Source organism: Capricornis sumatraensis, chromosome 13, assembly GCF_032405125.1.
Source record: "Capricornis sumatraensis isolate serow.1 chromosome 13, serow.2, whole genome shotgun sequence".
Lineage (NCBI taxonomy): Eukaryota > Metazoa > Chordata > Mammalia > Artiodactyla > Bovidae > Capricornis > Capricornis sumatraensis.
The window spans coordinates 6,464,962-6,483,733 of record NC_091081.1 but is presented as its reverse complement, the minus strand read 5'-3'; the positions used below and the strand labels follow the sequence as shown (position 1 = coordinate 6,483,733).

General features: G+C 34.7%; 1 protein-coding gene across 1 annotated transcript in view; it reads left to right on the top strand.

Annotated features, from left to right (window-relative positions):
- The window catches only part of PHIP (pleckstrin homology domain interacting protein), a 120,272-nt gene that overhangs the window by 78,298 nt on the left and 23,202 nt on the right, over positions 1-18,772 (top strand). The window contains exons 21-27 of the mRNA XM_068985019.1: positions 3,633-3,773; positions 6,212-6,288; positions 8,993-9,224; positions 12,758-12,877; positions 14,124-14,231; positions 14,756-14,880; positions 15,009-15,091. Of these exons, the coding sequence (XP_068841120.1) occupies positions 3,633-3,773; positions 6,212-6,288; positions 8,993-9,224; positions 12,758-12,877; positions 14,124-14,231; positions 14,756-14,880; positions 15,009-15,091 (886 nt within the window). The remainder of the gene's footprint in view (positions 1-3,632; positions 3,774-6,211; positions 6,289-8,992; positions 9,225-12,757; positions 12,878-14,123; positions 14,232-14,755; positions 14,881-15,008; positions 15,092-18,772) is intronic.

The following is an 18,772-nucleotide window of genomic DNA, read 5'->3' as shown; positions in this document are numbered from 1 at the left end:
CAGCATTTTCATACAAGGCTGCAGGAGGGAAGGCGATTTCATTAAGGAAGGTGCAGAAGGTGCACATGCTCTCCAGATGAAGGTTTTTGAGCTTGTTCTGCAGCACTGTACCAGATAGCCCACTGGCCAGAATTTAGTCACTTGAAAGTCTGACAGTGAAAATTTCATTTTCTGTGCAAGAGGAGGGGAACAGATGTTGGTTGACAGCAGGCTTTTCCCTCTGCATTAGATATGTCATGTTCTTTGACTTGGAATTTATCCTAAAGAAATAAGAATTGTGGATAAAGCTTTACAAAATGAAACAAAAAGCATTCTTAATGAAATAGTTTTGAGTAGGTAAATAGTATTTATGTTAAATGAAAGAAGCAAGATCCATTACATTTTTAACAATAAGTTACTCAAAGCATATGAGATAAAGTTGAGCATCATTTCCTTTTTTATAGCTTTTACATATTTTCACAGAACTACAGAAAGTGAAAAGTGAAAGTGAAGTCGCTCAGTCGTGTCCGACTCTTTGCGACCCGTGGACTGTAGCCCACCAAGCTCCTCCGTCCATGGGATTCTCCAGGCAAGAGTACTGGAGTGGGTACAGAACTACAGAATCCTTCAGTAATTCTTTTAGAGAGAATCTGCGTGGAGTAAATTTTGAATGTTAGCATGAGAAGATGTGTTTGATTTCACTTGGCTTTTACAAGTAATAGCCCCAACACGAGTAGAGCCACAGTGCTGGAAAGACATGACAAGAGCTGCAAAGTGGAAGGGATGGAGTGGCAGGGATGCCTGGACTTGGGTTTGCAGTATCACAAGTCTTGAGGTACACACCTATCCCCCCATGCATATATACAGATGCTTTTTTTAGAAGACAGAGCAAGACCTAGATTATTTTTTCTTTTTCCTTCCCTTTGAAAATGCCACCCAGCACACTTGTGAAACCAGAGTCAATCATATTCAGATACTCAAAATAGCATATTATTCTGAGAGAGAGAAGAGACGATATTGGAAGCATGATATAGCAACAAGCTGTTTTGGGGAGTGTTCTGTTGGAGAAATTAGGGAGAAACCTGTTGTCCTTGAAATGGAGAATTCAGTGGATGAGTTGAATAAAAAACACTGAAAAATAAATTAGTAAGCTGGAATATGAAGTTGAAGAACTCTTCCAGAATGTATCAACAAGGGATAAAATAATGGAGAGAATGAGGGAAATGTGAGAACCATATATATGTGTATATATATATAATATATATATATGTTTTTGTAAATGTGTGTGTTGTATACACACATACATACACACTAGAAGTACGTATAATAAAGCTTTATTTAGTAAGAGTCTTTGAAGAAGAAAAAGACATACAGAGGGAGCAAAGAGTTGAAAAAAATAATGAACCACAATTTTCTAGAGTTAATCTCCAAGCAAATGCATAGTATGCCAACTAAAATAAAAAATAATGTAAAATATAAAAATATAAAACCTCAAGTGAGCATATTATAGTGAGATTTGAAAATATCTGAAAGGAAATATCCTGAAAATTTCTGGAGAGAATAAGAGAATTACCTTAAAATAACCATGAACTTGACCAATGTTAGTTTTTGTTTGGTGTTAACAAAGTGGGTTCCACTGAGCACCCTACAGCAAGGAGAGTTAAGAAGGCATTAAGGAATTGATTCACATTAAGAAAACTGTCTGCAACCCCAACACAGTAGTGTTTGTGCCAGCTTCTTATTGGAATGGTGACAACATGCTGGACCCAAGTGCTAATAACATGTCTTGGTTCAAGAGTTGGAAAGTCACCTGTAATGAAGTGAAGCTTAAAGCTCTGAATGGCATCCGGCCACCAACTTGTCTGACTGGCAAGCCCTTGGTGCCTGCCCCTCCAGGTAGAACTGGACCTGTCCCTGTGGGCCACTCAGACTGGGGTTCTCAAATCTGGCATGTGGTCACCTTTGCTCTAGTTGTCATTAGAACTAAAGTGAAAAAAAAAAAAAGGTGTGTTGAAGTGCGCTTAAAGCCTTGAATGAAGCTTTTCTGAGGACAGTGTAGACATCAGTGTCAAGAACATGTCTGTCAGAGATGCTTGCCATGGTGTTGTTGCTCCTGAGAGCAAAAATAACCCATCGATGGAAGCAGCTAACTTCACAGCTGAAGTGATTATCCTGAGCCAACCAAGCCAAGTCAGCTGTTCACCTGTTCTGGATTGTCCACAGCTAACATAGCTTGCAGGATTGTTGAACTGAAGACGATGATGGTCACTGTTCTGGGAAGAATCTTCTGAAAGATAGCCCCAAATTCTTGAAAGGTGTTGATGCTGCCTGCCACTGTTGATAAGGTTCCGGGCAAGCTACCTGTGTGTTGAAAACTCTGACTACCCTCTGGGTCATTTTGGTATTTGTGAATGAGACAGATTTACTATGGTGCCATCAAAGCAGTAGACAAGAAGGCAGCTAGAGCTGGCGAGGTCACAGTGTGTGCCCAAAAAGCTCAGAAGGCTAACTGAAGATCATCGCCAATACCTGGCACCCCAGTCTTCATCAGTGGTGGAAGAATTGTCACAGGACAGTTTTGTCTTGATTAGTCATTTAGCAAAGAACAATTAATGATAGCAATGATAACAAAACCTTGATGGGAAGGAGAATGTTTTGTGGACCATCTGTTTTTCTCTGTGTGGCAATTTTAAATTCCTACTTTTTAAAGCAGTATTTTTTAATGGAAACAACTTGACCAGAAATCTGTCACAGAATTTTGAGATCCTTGTAAAACAATGAGAAGGGGAGGGTGTGTGGAAAGTGAGGATATAATTATAGGTTCAAAGCAGTGAGGATATAAATAAGAGGTTCAAAACTATTTTCTGTTAGCACTTTAAAGATAATGTTCCTTTTTTATTGTATGATTTATTGCATGATGTATATATAAGTCTGACGTCAATCTCTTTTTTTGGAGGTAATTTTTAGTATTTTCCATTTATTTTTTATGTTCTTTGGTTGGGTTTCTTTTTCAGGTGTAAATTCTTGAGTTTGTTGAGTTTTTTCATGTCTGTGACTGTGTTGGACTTTCATTTATTTTGATTATTCTTAGTTGTTTTCTCTGCTGCAGAAGACTTTGCCCACATTTGCTTCTCACATTTGCCTGCAGCAGGAGAGAGAGAGCCAGTTACCTTGGTATCCAAGCCTTGTAGTGACCAGTTAGCTTTGTGATCACTGTTTTGTTTCCTAGTTTGCCTTTGCCTGTCACTTATGCCTCACAGTCTGAGGTCCTCTTTCCTATATCTGTTTTATAGCTTTAATGTGGATACAAGAGAGTTCAATATTAGACTTCGTCTGTTTTTATGAATCCTTAATCAAAAAAGGTTTTTATAAACTATCAATCAGCAAGTGAATTTCAGCCTATCACTAACTTGTGTTTTAGCTTAATGTTAAAATACTTGAGCTGGTATTATAGTCTGCTGCTGCTGCTGCTGCTAAGTTGCTTCAGTTGTGTCTGGCAGTGGGCGACTCCACGGACAGCAGCCCACCAGGTTCCTCTGTCCATGGGATTCTACCTATGTGATAATCTTAAACATGAATGAGAAAAAAATGTCACTTTTAAAAAGCATTTTCTTTAAGCATACTGTAAATAAATTGAATTTACTTTTTTCTAGAATCATGCTCATGAACATTTCCTGGATCTTGGAGAATCCAAAAAGCAGCAGGCAAATCAACACAATTACCGCACGAGATCTGCATTAGAAGAGACTCCTAGACCTTCAGAAGAGATAGAAAATGGCACAAGTTCTTCAGATGTGAGAGCTCGCCACATCCATAAATTTGTTTTCATTTTGACTTGTTTTTTTAAATATAACCTTTATACTTTGCATCCATTTATATATTTGTAGATGTAGCTCAAACATGGTATGTCTAGATCTTAAAATGACAGTGATAGCTGAAGACCATAGTGTATGTTCAAGGCATGGCGTAGTTATTCATAACCTCAGGTCCACAAAACAAGTGCATCTGAATTAATTACTCCCATTATGAGGACTCTAAAGTTCAAAGATGTTTAGGTTACACATTTACCTAACTATTAAATGGTAGAGTAAGGAATTAAACCTGGGTTCTTTTTACTCCAAAACCAAGCTTTTTAATAGCATAAAGCTCTAGTCTGTATAATACAACTGATGAATAGACAGTCAACAGTTTTGGTTACTTTATAATCTCTGTACCAATTTATAGCTTTCTCAATGTAGATTTTAAAATACTCCTTATGTATAAGTATTTTCATAAATATCATTGTCCCCACAAAATTATATATTCTTTCAGCAAAGGCAGTCCATTTGCCTTTACAAATCAAGCTTACTTAGACATACAACTGTCTTTCTTCTTTTGCCCCACTCTCCTTATTACCGTTCACTCACAGTTAAGTCAAAGACTGATCGAATTGTTGACAGCTATACGTTTTTGAAGTCATGTTTTGTTTTGCAGTGGCAGGCATGCGTGGGGATTCTCCACATATATTCTCTATGGACAGGGTTATATTAGCTCAAACTGAGAGTATTCTAACCATAATTTAAAAGTCTCCGCTGGCTTTAGGTCCTAGTATAGCCAGAACAAAATGATATTTTTATTCTGGCAAAAAGAGAAAACATATTCTTTATACAAACTTGACATTTAACAAGTTAGATATACCACAAAACATAAAATATGTGTGTGCTAGTTGTTTGCATTATAAAGTGTTTCTTTATTTTTGAAAGATTTATAGTATTCTCTTAAAGTTTCTATAAAATTTTTAAAATACGAATCAACTAAAACTGTATTTCCAGGTACAACTGTTACATAAGAAAATTACAATTTCTTTCATTTGTCTTCGAGACTAATTTGTTTTTACCTCAAGTTCGTAGAGGAGAACAGTGAGAACAGAATGTCACCTTTGGCACAATATATCACTTAAAAATGAAACAGTCTTAGATTTTTTGGTTCAAATATTTTGTAATTCCATATAGTACCTTTTTGTATTTAGAATATAGAAATATGTTTCTGTTCTCCCTCTTTAAAGAAGTAATATACTAAAGGTGGGAATAATTAGATAATTTGTTTAGTTTCTTTTCAGTTAGTGAGCAGAGATTATTTGCTAAATAAAATTTGCTTTTAGATTTTGATCTTCACATATTTGCTTGATTTTCAGAGCTTTGTGGAAGTTATGCAATTACATTCTTCATTTTTTAAGACATGATAATGGGAAAATTTTTCTCCCCAAAATATAATATTTGATTAGTAAAAGAATACATTTCATTATCCTCAGGAAAAATTATCTGAATATGCCCAGCAGTTAATAACACTGAATTGTTCTTGTTAGAGTGGGTTTAAGCTTTGAAGTAAAATGACTTGAGTTCAAAGTAGGCTTTGTTGCTTATTAATTGTACTGGCCTTGGATAAATTTCTTAGCCTGTTGAAGTTTGTTTCTTTTATATAAAAACCTGTTTCCCTAGAATCAGTATTATACTTGCTGGTTAATAGAGAACCAAAGATTTCAATATGTTAAAATAATGAGATAATTTTTTTAAATGGTAGGATAGTGTAAATAGAATAAAATAATGAAATATATTTCAGAAATCACTTATATCTGGGGAAAAAAGATCTGTTTCCTCTCACCAGTGACTGTTTTGTCTAGATCAAATGGGATGATATATACAGAGTGCTTAGAACAGTTTCTGATCTATAGTAAAATCTTAATTAATATAAATTACTATTTTTATTGAAGCAAGATTTTGTGACCACAAAACAATTTTTATAAAGAAAATGGCTTCACAGGTAGTAGCATGTGTTGACCAGTGAATATTTGCTAAAGAGAAACAGAGTGTTTGGGTAGTTTTTAATCTTCCTTATGTGTATAAAATAATACCTGAATTGGAATATTCTTTTTTACTTGATAAAGATATTTTAATATTAATTATAATAAATAAAACCTAAAAGTTCCTAAATTTACGTTTCATATTACCGAATCTAGAAGTTGTGTTTTGAGGCTTTAAAAAGTTAATCCATCCAAGAGATTGCTCTGAATCCATTATTAATAAGTATTTATCTTTGAGACTTGTATTTTACAACTAATTTAAATCAGATTTTCATGAGATATCCTAATATGATTCATACTACTAGATATCACTGATATTTTCTATTAATATAGTCATATAGAATGTTAGTCTGTAAAACTACACAATAAAATATATATCCCACTATCTCTTAGGAAGGTGAAGTTGTTGCTGTCAGTGGTGGAACGTCTGAAGAAGAAGAGAGAGCTTGGCACAGTGATGGCAGTTCTAGGTAATTTAATGAATTTTTTCCCCCCCACAAGTACTATAAATTCTTTAGAAAGGTAAAGATTCTTTTCTACCAGAAACATAGTTCAGAGTCCCTTTGGGTTTAAAATTGTAACTAGATCTACAAAATGATGCTTTTAACTTTTTTCCTCAGTTGATACTTTATCTTCTGAATGCTGTTATTATTTGTAATACTGAACCACAAACTAGTTTCATTACTGGTTTTGAGAAATACTTAAGCATTAAATTATGAAAGTAATGAGATTTTGTAGAATTAACTATCTTTTATAATGGAATTTGTTAAATGCTAGTAGTATTTTCTTCTGGCAATGAGAATAAGCTTTCCCTTTTTCCTGTTTTTCCCACCCCATTTGATCATGTAAGCAAGGATTCCTTCAGCCCCATTAACTGATGATTCATATTATTACAGAGCTTAATGGCCTTGTCTGACATTGTGAGGTCTTAGTAACAAGAAGGAGTAGAGCCTTTGGGAATGTAATTATGTTTAGCCCTGGATACTTATTCCTTGACAGCATTAGTTCTTAAAATTCCAAAGAAAGCAGGAGGCTATGTCTAAAAATTCTTCACCTCTTATTATCATGGACATTGTCACAGGACATATTTATCCTGTTTCCACAGTAGTTGCTCCCAGTAATGATATGCAAGTGTTCATCGTTATGTCTGATAGTTTCCTATATTTAAAACAAGACAGCAGAAGAAAAGCCTGCTTTCTTTTGGTTTAGCAATGGAAATAGAGTATAGTTCTGTTTTGGAACACCTCAGGTTTTACTCCAGACCACCAAAATGTATATTGCAGTAAAGCAAGTCACATGAATTTTTGTTTTCCTAGTGCCTATAAAAATTGCATTTTCATTGTGCAGTGAGATGTGCAGTAGTGTTATCTCTAAAACAAAATTCAACATTTAAAAACATCATTAATTTAAAAATAATGCTATAGGGAAAGTGGCACCAATAGACTTGCTTGATGCCAGGTTGCCACAAACCTTGAATTTGTAAAGAAGAAAAGAAGAAGAACCACAGTATCTACAAAGCACAATAAAACCAGTTATGCTTGTATCTCAGACCATGCAACAGCATAGAGGTTCTTGTTTTGAAAAAACTGTTCACTTCAGCTGTTGGAGAAACTAACATAGGCCTCTGGGATTTGTAGTTCTGTGCTGGCAGCAGCAGGTTTTCTGTAAGAGCTGAGTGTTCCATAGTGTAGCAACAGTGAGCAGTTTGGCAAGTGCCATGTACAGTGATCATGGCTGAAGTCATTGTAAATAAGTGCTTATAAGTTCAGTATGGCCAGTTGGATAGCTGTTTGCCCTGCAGATATATTCCCAAATATCCCGAATAGTGTCTGAAAATGTTTTTTATGTAACTTTAAAATTTAAAGTTTTAAGATGAAGTCATGAAAATCATACTAGAAAACATCTTAATTATTTGACTTTTACCTGCAATGACTATTCTTAGGGAGATAACAGGTAAATTGCCCATAAAAAAAGACACTTGGGCCAGAGGGACAAGGTAGTAGAATAAAACTCCAGAAAAATATGACTTCAGCCTTGTCAGTGATATTTTTAGAGAAGTGAGGATATACATGGATATACATCAGTAAGTCTAGGCAACCTGATAATTGATTTTAACATAGTACAATTTAGATTCCATTAAGGCATTATGTTTATAAAACTAAAAAGTCAAGTACTAAATATTCTCATGTTCTAAAAACAGAAGACAACTTAATTGGATTCTTTATTTTGCAGCATCAGTTTAGTAAAGCTTAGATCTGTTAAGAGTTTCCAGTGAGATATAACCAATGGCAAACATTATTGATAGTGATACATAAGATACTAAGGCCTGCGTTTTTCTGAATCTTACTATGCTTTGAAGCGTAATATATACCTTGAGTGTATGTAGATGCTTAGTAAAGTTTGCAGGCATGATCTGCCCACTGGATAGAATACTTCTGACCCTTCCAGGTCGGTATCTAGCTACGATGACGCCACTGGTGCTCTACCATGGGAGTTCGCATGTCAAGAGTGCCCACCTACCCTCACCAAGGGAGTCCTTTTGCTTCTTCCTCAGTGTTGATGCCTCCTATGCAGTCTAGAGCTCTCTTTCTGTTACTAGAATTGAGGAAATTGACCATCTCTCTGCTCCTTACCTTTGTGACTCCACAATATTTTGAACACATGTAACACTCAAATCTATATTTTTGTTAAAATTATAAATGGTATTTAAATTCATTGTTTAATTAGAACTACTTTAATTAGGCCTCATTTATCCTAAAAAATTTTGGAGATAGTAAGTTAAGCCTGCAGACTTGTAAGAAACTATTTAGAAGATGAGTTGAAAGTTAGGAAGTATTTTTAGTTCATTTAGTATGTACTATTTTGTCATAGTCTGTTAGTCACTCAGTCGTGTCCGACTCTTTGCGACCCCGTGGACTGTAGTTCGCCAGGCTCCTCTGTCCAAGAATTCTCCAGGCAAGAATACTGGAGTGGGTTGCCATTTCCTCTTCCAGGGGATCTTCCCAACCCAGGGATTGAACCCTGGTCCTCCTGCATTGCAGGCAGATTCTTTACCATCTGAGCCACCAGGGAAGCCCATTACTTTTTATTATGATCATTCTTTACATGTGCATACAGCAGAATCTTAACATGTGTTTTGTTCTGTGTATTTTTTAAATCCTTCTTTCCTTTTAGTGACTACTCCAGTGATTATTCTGACTGGACAGCAGATGCTGGAATTAATCTGCAACCACCAAAGAAAATTCCTAAGCATAAAACCAAGAAAGCAGAAAGCAGTTCAGATGAAGAAGAAGAATCTGAAAAACAGAAGCAAAAACAGATTAGAAAGGATAGGAAAAAAATAAATGAAGAAAAGGATGGACCAGTATCACCAAAGAAAAAGAAGCCCAAAGAAAGAAAACAAAAGGTTGAGTTATATACTTATATATATATATTTCTCTATATATAATTACATAAATAGATATTATACGTATTATATACATATATGTTTTCTGTGAAAACAGACTACACATTTTAAAAGTGCAGTGGATAAACATAAACATTGTTCAGGTTTACCAGCTAAGTAGTCATAGAAAAAACATGGAGTTACACAGTGGTAAAATAAAGCAAATAGAGATATGTTTAGTTTTCCTCAATTTTTAAAATGTTTAATGTGTGAGAGTATTTACTTGTAGCATTATCATATGGTTATATCTTGAGCATTTGATCTTATGAGCAGAGTTTTCTTGAGACTCAGTATAATTTGTCTATTTATGTAAAAAAAATAATGCTACAAAACATATTTTATTAGCCTTTAATTGCCTTTGTCTTTCAACCATCCTTACAAACTCACTGCTGAAAATACTACTGTGGTAACACGCCTTCATTAATTTACAGAACTTGTGAGCCATCATTAGTCCTTAGGGCAGTAGTATTGGTTTGATAACTACATCTTTAGTCTGCGGATAATTTGAGACAGATCAAAGAAAAGGGATAAAGGTTATGAGAATAAGATTTGTTAGTTCTTATGGAGTCGGAATATTTTAAAAACAGGAACTGTTTAACTTTTGCTCTAAAGGAAATGAAATACAAGGGACATATTGTCTATTCCCCAAAAGACTGTAAGTTGGAAGCACATTTGGTGAAACAAACGGAAGGTTTTTTTAAAAACCAGTGCCATTTTTAGAATTAAATGGAAGATGTTATCTGTAGAATTAAATACTAGGGAGACTATAGGATGTTTATCTTTAGAGAGCTTTGAAAAATTTCAAGACTGCATCTGTCTTAAGTGTTTATTTTATCTGCATCAGTTGAGCTTTTGTTTGTTTCAGCTGTATAATTATGGATTATGGATTACTTTAATTTGGAATCCGCAGCCTCCTTTGTCACCTCCTTTGCCTTTGTCTGGAGAATATTTACCAAAGAGAATGCCACACGTTAGCCACAGTATTCCTCTTCCTTGCCTGTGATGGTAAATGTAGGCTGACCCATTATTTTACATGACAGACAGATAACGCTGATTAAGCCATGTATCTGGCAAATGAGGTAAACATTTTTTTTTTCCATCTCAAGACAGTTTTGGAAACTTTGGAGGTTTGCAGTGTAACGTCCCATAATTCTTTTTTCCTAAGAATGCAGTTTACTTTACCTGGTCCCCTTTTATTTGATAATTATCCATAAACTAATACCTCAGGCTTCTTCTTACAGGTCACATTTGGATCCATTGTTACTATTTGGCATATTTTAATTTCATTCTTTTGCTTAAAGTATTACCCCAGGGTCTGTTTGCCACTAATTTGTTTGGTACATGTTTCAAATAGTTTAAGGTTAGGATATTACAGGTTACTCCCTGTAATTTGGATTTTGTTTACATGGTTTGTTTTCAGCCTATCAGTGCATCTGACAGTAGATAGAATTGCTCTTATTCCTTAGGCATCTTATCTCAGGTAAACACAGTAACATTTCCTTTCTTCTGCATAGAGTTGTAAAGCTGAAAAATAACTGAGACATCATTAGTTGATGTTTATTGCATCTATGAAAAAGTAAAATATCTTCCATATGGTTAATTGTTTGAATCAATAGAAGAAAAAAAAAAACCTTGTTAGGCACATGCTTACTAAAATAGAATTCTCCTGAGATACAGTACAGTTATCCCAGATAGTTTCTGACATATATCCCTTATGTTGTTTAGGAGCTGGAAATCAGAGCAATGAATTTTCATCTAGTGCCTGCAGTACAGTCAATGAAAAGAAGTGTAAGACAGTACTTACTCCAAAAACAATGTGTGACCAAGTTGTTTGAATTCCCTCTCCCCAAAACAGGAGAAATATCACATGATGTAATACATTTAATTGGCAAAGTAATTTTATAGATAATAGGAAACCAAAGGGAGACATCATAGAGTTTCAGATAAGCCTTCCAGAAGAGGTCAGATTTTAGGTGGGCCTAGAAGAATTGCCATGGATAGAAAGAAAATAGATTAATTATCTTTATCTCCGAAATTAAATCTCAGTTCATGAGGGTGGAAATTTAAGAGAACTATCGATGTGTTTTATCCCATAAATGGTTATTAGTACTGACAGAAATCTAACCAAAACTTCAAGGATCCCCAAGATCTGAGTAAGATTTATTATCATAATGATTCTTGGCTATGCCATAGTCCTACAGCTATAAATATGATTACTTCTATTTAATACCCAATTTACCTGGCTTCATGTAAGAGCTGTTAGCTGTCCCACTCTGGGAAGAAATACTTGAGTAGTGTAACTAGTAGTTTATATTGAGGCTGGAGTTAGTAATTTTTAGCCTTTTCCTGCCTTTTTTTTGTTTTACCTAGGTCAAAGGAAGCCTTTTTCAAATACTTTAACTGAGTACCTCATTATATATAAGACTGATACAGTGTGTGGATCTCAGTACCTGGGATGGATTCATTTCATGTGTAGTAAATGCCAGAGTCCTTTATCCCTCCGTTCTTCTCCACAGAACGCTCCTAATGTGTTTTAACAGAGAAATACAAAGATGGTTAATAGGAAGAAGAGTTCATAGGAAAATGAATACTGAGTAACAGCTGAAGGAACCTGCTGCAAGTTGTACCCTCTGATACCCCGTTATGACCGTGTTTCTTTTTATGAACTTTCATTACCTCACGGTGGTAACTACCTTATAACTCCCCTTTTTTAAGCAAACACAAGAGAATAAAATTTAGAAGTCTTAGTTTACAAACACTGAACCAAAACATTTTTAATCAGCGGCATGGTGTTTCTCTGTTTATATATGTTAGGTTTCAGCTCTTAGAAAATTCATTTTTCCAAAGTCTAAGGTAACAGTTTCCATTGTAGGTGACCAGAAATTTTAAACTTTTCTTAAGACGTATTCAGAAAGTTAAGAAGTAAGAGACCTGGCTTGAGAGCATTCTGTTTGAAAAAAATTTTTTTTTCAGAAGCTTACATATGAAATGGCTAGGGAATATTCTTGGGCTATGTGCAAGTATAATGTCCAGCCCATAAAAGTTAACCTTCTGTATCCTGGCACTGCTCAGCCTATGTAAAAATATCTTTCTTCTTAGCAACATGCTATGACTAGGGTTTTTTAAAGAAAAACCTTGAATATGTATTGGTTTGTTACATGGTATGTTTATAAAACTGAGAGAATGTTTAGAGGAAAGGCAACTACACAGAGCTTCTGTTGTGTTGTTTATGGGAATATCTCATCACCTATTTTTGTTTTGAATATTGTCTGTGGAGCTTTGGTTGATATAGTACTTTTTTATGGAGTGAGTTGGTGAGATTGAATGTAACTATTTTGCCACTACTGCCATCTTCCCAGAATAAGGTTTTTTACTAAAGAACATACATTTTTATACAAAGATCCCTTTCCCCTTTTGTGTTTTTAACTACCTGGGCAGACTGATAGATGAATGCTTTCATGATAATATTATTTGATATTGTTTTACACTCTTAGAGATTGGCTGTGGGAGAACTAACGGAAAACGGTTTGACATTGGAAGAATGGCTGCCTTCAACATGGATTACAGACACTCTTCCCCGAAGATGTCCATTTGTGCCACAGATGGGTGATGAGGTATTTTTTAACTTCTAAAAAATATCCTTTGTTTCATTCAAATAACTTTAAATACTTTTTACAGCTCTTGAAACAGAATTCTAGAGAATTGTAGCAGTTTTCTGAAGTATCTCATATCTCAGTTTATGTTTCATAGCTCTGTATGGAAAAAAGGAAAACTTAAGAGGAAAGCTTTAATAATGTTTTTTATGGCTATTATAAAAATTGCAATAGCAAATTAAATATTGTAAGAGAATAGAGGTTTATTGGCATTTAAAAAACTAGTATGTATTTTTAAATTTAATAAGAGGATGTTGTGGCCAGTTTTCTTTTCCCTAAAATAAAATATATGGTAAAGGAAAAGCAAAATTTAGCATTTGTTTATTTTATTTGAAGGGTACTTATGTATTTTATTTTCATTTTTTTATTTCATAAAAGTATTTTATCAATGTTTAAATAACTTTAATGTTCATAATGTGTTTCTTAGAGCTTTAAAAAATGTTATCTTCCAATTATCATTTAATTTTTTAAGAAAATATGATTAGTCATCATTTTGGACTATATTTTTGTGAATGTGAAATGAAAATATAAGATACTAGACCAAAGTTTTCCACTCAGGAGTACATCATGTCTCCTTGTTTTTTGTGTAAATGTTAAGAGGCAAGGTTATCTGGTATTCAGTAAGTTCACAGTGAAAAGTTAGGATAAACTTGGATAGCATTTTTCAACAAGCTCAGCTGTTATAGTTGTGGGAAGAACACTTGGTATCAGAGTGCTGTATTCACATACCAGTTCTAGTGGTAGTCAGGAGTCACTTAAATTTAACCTCCATAAATGAGAATAAATATATGCTTTGCTCTCTTCATAAATATAAAATATATTTGAAAATAGATTTGAAAATAGATTTTTCATTTTAAAGTTCCCTGCCTTTGTTTAAACTCCTTGCTACAAAATAGGTAAACAATAAACTAAACATGACCCCAAGTTACAACATACTTTATTATACAACATAAAATAAAGTGGTGAGACCAAAAAGCCAAAAAATAACTGCTTATCCTTAACCTTTTAATGTTATTTAGAACACTTTGGGTATTGTTAAGTGATAGTAGGACAGCTCAAGGAAAAGGAGGAAGGATAAAATCAAAATAATAGAATTTCTTTTCGTTTACAGGACATTAAATTCTCTACAGTTTTAGCTGATACTGTGCATCTGGGGTTAAAGGAAACACATGCAAGTTTTAAAATTGTGACATTATTTACTTTTTAGGTTTATTATTTCCGACAAGGACATGAAGCATATGTTGAAATGGCCCGGAAGAATAAAATTTATAGTATAAATCCCAAAAAACAACCATGGCATAAAATGGAACTGCGGGTATGGTGTTTATGATTTCAAGCCCCAAAAGATGCGATTATAGAGAAAATTGTATTTAATGTTATTATTTTCACTATAAGAAACTGTATCATGAAGATAGCTTTTCCTTTTAATTGAAATAATTCATAGGCATAGATTTTTAAAGAAACTTAAGATTGATTTATATATATTCTAATAGTTTTCAATTAAATATATTCTGAGAGTTTATAAGTTGCCTTAATATGAGAACTGGACAACATTAACATATTAAAGCACACTTCATCTTTGTAAATTTGGAAGTATTTCTAGATTTATCAGCAATGGTTCAAAATTATTTCTCAGTCTTTGGAGCTGTATTAGAAAATTCTTATTTCAATAAGGTTTTCTTTCTTTTTTTTAATTGATATATAGTTTGCATACCATCAAAGTGCACCAATCTTAAGTACACAGATCCATGGGTTTTTATACATACATACAAAATAGTCACCTAGTGTTTAACAGATTATTTTGTGAATATGGTTTCTTCTTTTCTGTATCTTCTTCAGGAGCAAGAACTGATGAAAATAGTTGGCATAAAGTATGAAGTGGGATTGCCTACCCTTTGCTGCCTTAAACTTGCTTTTCTAGATCCTGATACTGGTAAACTGACTGGTGGATCATTTACAATGAAGTAAGGACTGTTGAAAGAGGCAGTAGTTTCTTAGTATTGTAGATTGTTTTTCAAGATTCAGGTACATTTGAATGTATTTTAGATATCTGTAGTTATGTGACCTGATAAATTTGTTTCTGTTTTAATAGGTACCATGATATGCCTGATGTTATAGATTTCCTGGTCTTGAGACAACAATTTGACGATGCAAAATATAGGCGGTGGAATATAGGTGCGTTATTTATTTGGAAGTTGTAATGATTGTTTTATCTAATAAGTGATTTATATTTTTCATAATTTAGATAATCAGATAAATACTGCCATTTGTGGCAATGTCAATAGGAAAGTAAGATATTTTATCAGGAATTTAGGGTATTTTTTTGTTTGCTTGTCTGTTTTAAAGAATGATAATACTTTTAAACTAGATGATGCTGAAATCTGAACACTTTTTCTCATATTTCGTGACTATGTATAAGATTGTTTATAGCTATTCCTTTTGTTAGTACATGTACTGAAATAAATTTTTATCCAAAAGAAGTAATGACAGAATTCAAACTTGAAACAAAAGAAGTCTTCCACTGAAAATGTTTAATTGAACTGGGACTAAAACTAAACTGACGTTTTTCTTTTATTGAGTATCTCTGTTAAAACTAATATTGTAACCAAGACTCAAAAAAACTTCAGAAAACCTTAAAAGTCTCCAGGCATTTAAGGTACTTTACTTTATGTACAGATGGTTATGCTATTTACTAGAGTATTTAAGAATTTCTAAAAGGACCACTCTGGAGTAGAGTATCGTGCCTATATGCTATATTTTGCTTTGAGAAAGCACCTCAGTTGATACAGCATTTCATTCTTCCTCTAGTACCATTGGAAGGGATTAGTGTGGTGATTTGTTTATTGTTTGGTCTTGGTAAATACAGAGATTTACATGTGTGCTATAGTGAAAGTCACTCAGTTGTGTCTGACTGTACGACCCTATGGACTGTACAGTCCTTGGAATTCTCCAGTCCAGAATACTGGAGTGGGTAGCCTTGCCCTTCTCCAGAAGATCTTCCCAACCCAGAGATCGACCCAGGTTTCCAGCATCGCAGTCGGATTCTTTAGCAGCTGAGCCACAAGGGAAGCCCAGGAGTATTGGAGTGGGTATACCTGTGTGCTATAAAAAGAAAAATTATGGAAATGTAGTCATTAAAAGTAGGGACATGGAAGCTGTAGAAAAAAATTTACATCCCATGTACCATTTCTCTGAAAGCTTTGAAAGATATATTCCATCAAATTTTGTTATTCAGTCACTCAGTTGTGTCTGACTCTTTGCAACCGCATGGATTGCAGCATGCCAGGTTTCCCTGTCCTCCACCATCTCCTGGAGCTTGCTTAAACTCATGTCCATTGAGTCGGTGATGCCATCCAACCATCTCGTCCTCTGTCGTCCTCTTCTCCTCCTGCCCTCAGTCTTTCCCAGCATCAGGGTCTTTTCCAATGAGTCAACTCTTTGCATCAGGTGGCCAAAGTATTGGAGTTTCAGCTTCAGCATCAGTCCTTCCAATGAACACTTAGGACTGATCTCCTTTAGGATGGACTGGTTGGATCTCCTTGCTGTCCAAGGGACTCTGAAGAGTCTTCTCCAACACCACAGTTGAAAAGCATAAATTTTTTGGCGCTCAGCCCTCTTTATGGTCGAACTCTCACATCCATACATGACTACTCAAAGAACCATATGTTTGACTAGACAAACCTTTGTTGGTAAAGTAATGTCTCTGCTTTTTAATACACTGTCTAGGTTTGTCATAGCTTTTCTTCTAAGGAACAGGCATCTTTTAAATTTCATGGCTGCAGTCACCATCTGCAGAGATTTTGTTTGGAACCCAAGAAAATAAAGTCTCACTGTTGCCATTGTTTCTGTATCTATTTGCCACGAAGTGATAGGACCTGTTGACATGACCTTAGTTTTTGAATGTTGAGTTTTAAGCCAGCTTTTTCACTTTCCTCTTTCACCTTCATCAAGAGGCTCTTTAGTTCCTCTTTGCTTTCTGTCTTAAGAGTGCTGTCATCTGCATATCTGAGGTTATTGATGTTTCTCCTGGCAGTCTTGATTACAGCTTGTGTTTCATCTAGCCTAGCATTCCACATGATGTACTCTGCTTATAAATTAAATAAGCAGGGTGACAATATACATCCTTGACCTACTCCTTTTCCAATTTTGAACCAGTCCATTGCCATGTTCGGGTTTTCTATCAAATAAGGAAATAATAAAGACTAGGAATCTCAGTAAGAGACAGAAAATTCAGGACAGGAAAGCGCCAAAAGAAATTCCCAAGTAGTAGTCAGCAGAAGTCTCAGAATACTACCTGGCAAGTCTGTAAAACAGTCCAGAAGACACACACTGTCCTCCTAGAATGAAATCTTCAGGAGAAAAAGTAAAACCGATTAATTATCTAACATGTTTAACTTGGACTTTATTGTCATTATTGTGGGAAATTATCTATTGAAGACTGTTTTATAGTTTGAGCTGTTAGAGAATATGGGGAAATTATTCATAAAATTCAGAGAAAATGAAGTGATTATACAAATTTTTGCAATAAAGGAACTGTGTGCTATTTGACTCATTAGTGAACGATATTTATACAGTATAGTCATGACAGAGGACAACTGAAAATGGATTAAACAAATGCACATACCCTGTATATACAGTTATATGGAGAGAGGCCAATACTTAATGTCTGAACTTGATGAGTAAAGGAATAACCATATACTCACTTAGAAAACTGTAAGTAAATTCAAGAAGAAAGAGTTAAAAGTTCTTGGTTTTGGATATAAGCCTTTGGTACATGTGTTTTTAAAAATTATTTACATGTGTTGTTAAGATTAATTTCATCTCTTACTTTTAAAAGTTTTATTTATTTTTGGCTGTGGTGCATCTTTGTTGTGGAGAGCGGGCTTACTCGCTGGTTGCGATACACAGGCTTCTCATTGCAGTGGCTTCTCTGACTGCAGAGCACAGCCTCTGTGTCATGTGGGCTCAGAGGCTGCAGCTCCTGGGCTCTGGAGCACATGCTCAATGGCTGTGGCGCTCAGACAGGCTTAGTTGCTTTGCGCCATATGGGATCTTCCTGGATTGGGAATCAAACCCCTGTCTCCTGCATTGGCAGGCGGATTCTTTACCACTGATCCACCAGGGAAGTTTTCTCATCTCTGATTTTTAAGGACATGCATCTGCCGATAAGTTGGCAGAACAAATATTACCGGTTAGGATCCAGGAATATTCCAGAAATGTACTGACAACATAAGTAAGGAAATAATGGCAAACATTGGCCATATTGAAGAGATATTTCAAATGGATATACATCAGAATGTTCTCATTTGGATCTTATAATTTTAAATGTGTAAATTACTGTTAATGTTTCTTCTCAAGTTGGTACTAGCTAATCTTCTATTTCTGAAGATGTTTTTACCAACTGCCATTTAAAATTACATCAGTAATAATTACTTCGGCCAGTCCTCAGATACACTTAAGGCTTACTCTAGTAGACTCTATTCCTTGCCTAATTTTATTGTCATTATCGTACAGTATCATTCATTGTGATTCGGCACATGTTATCCAGTTCTTCTTCTTTAGCATAATGTCATCAGTCTAAGTAGGATCACAAAGAATAGCTTTATGAAACTCATTACTATGTTTACTTTTCAGGTGTTGGTGATGTCAGTAATGCTGTTTCTTAAATTATGTAATGTCTTCTCACTAAGTATAGTGTCACTGATACGCATCTCAGGAGCAGTTAGAGACTCTCTAGTAATAGCTCATGTTTCCCTGTTAATATTTGCTGTTTGAATGCTTGAATTTGAACCTAAATTTGATCTCAGTGCATGTTCACCCAGAATATGTATATACAAACATACATATAACTCAGCA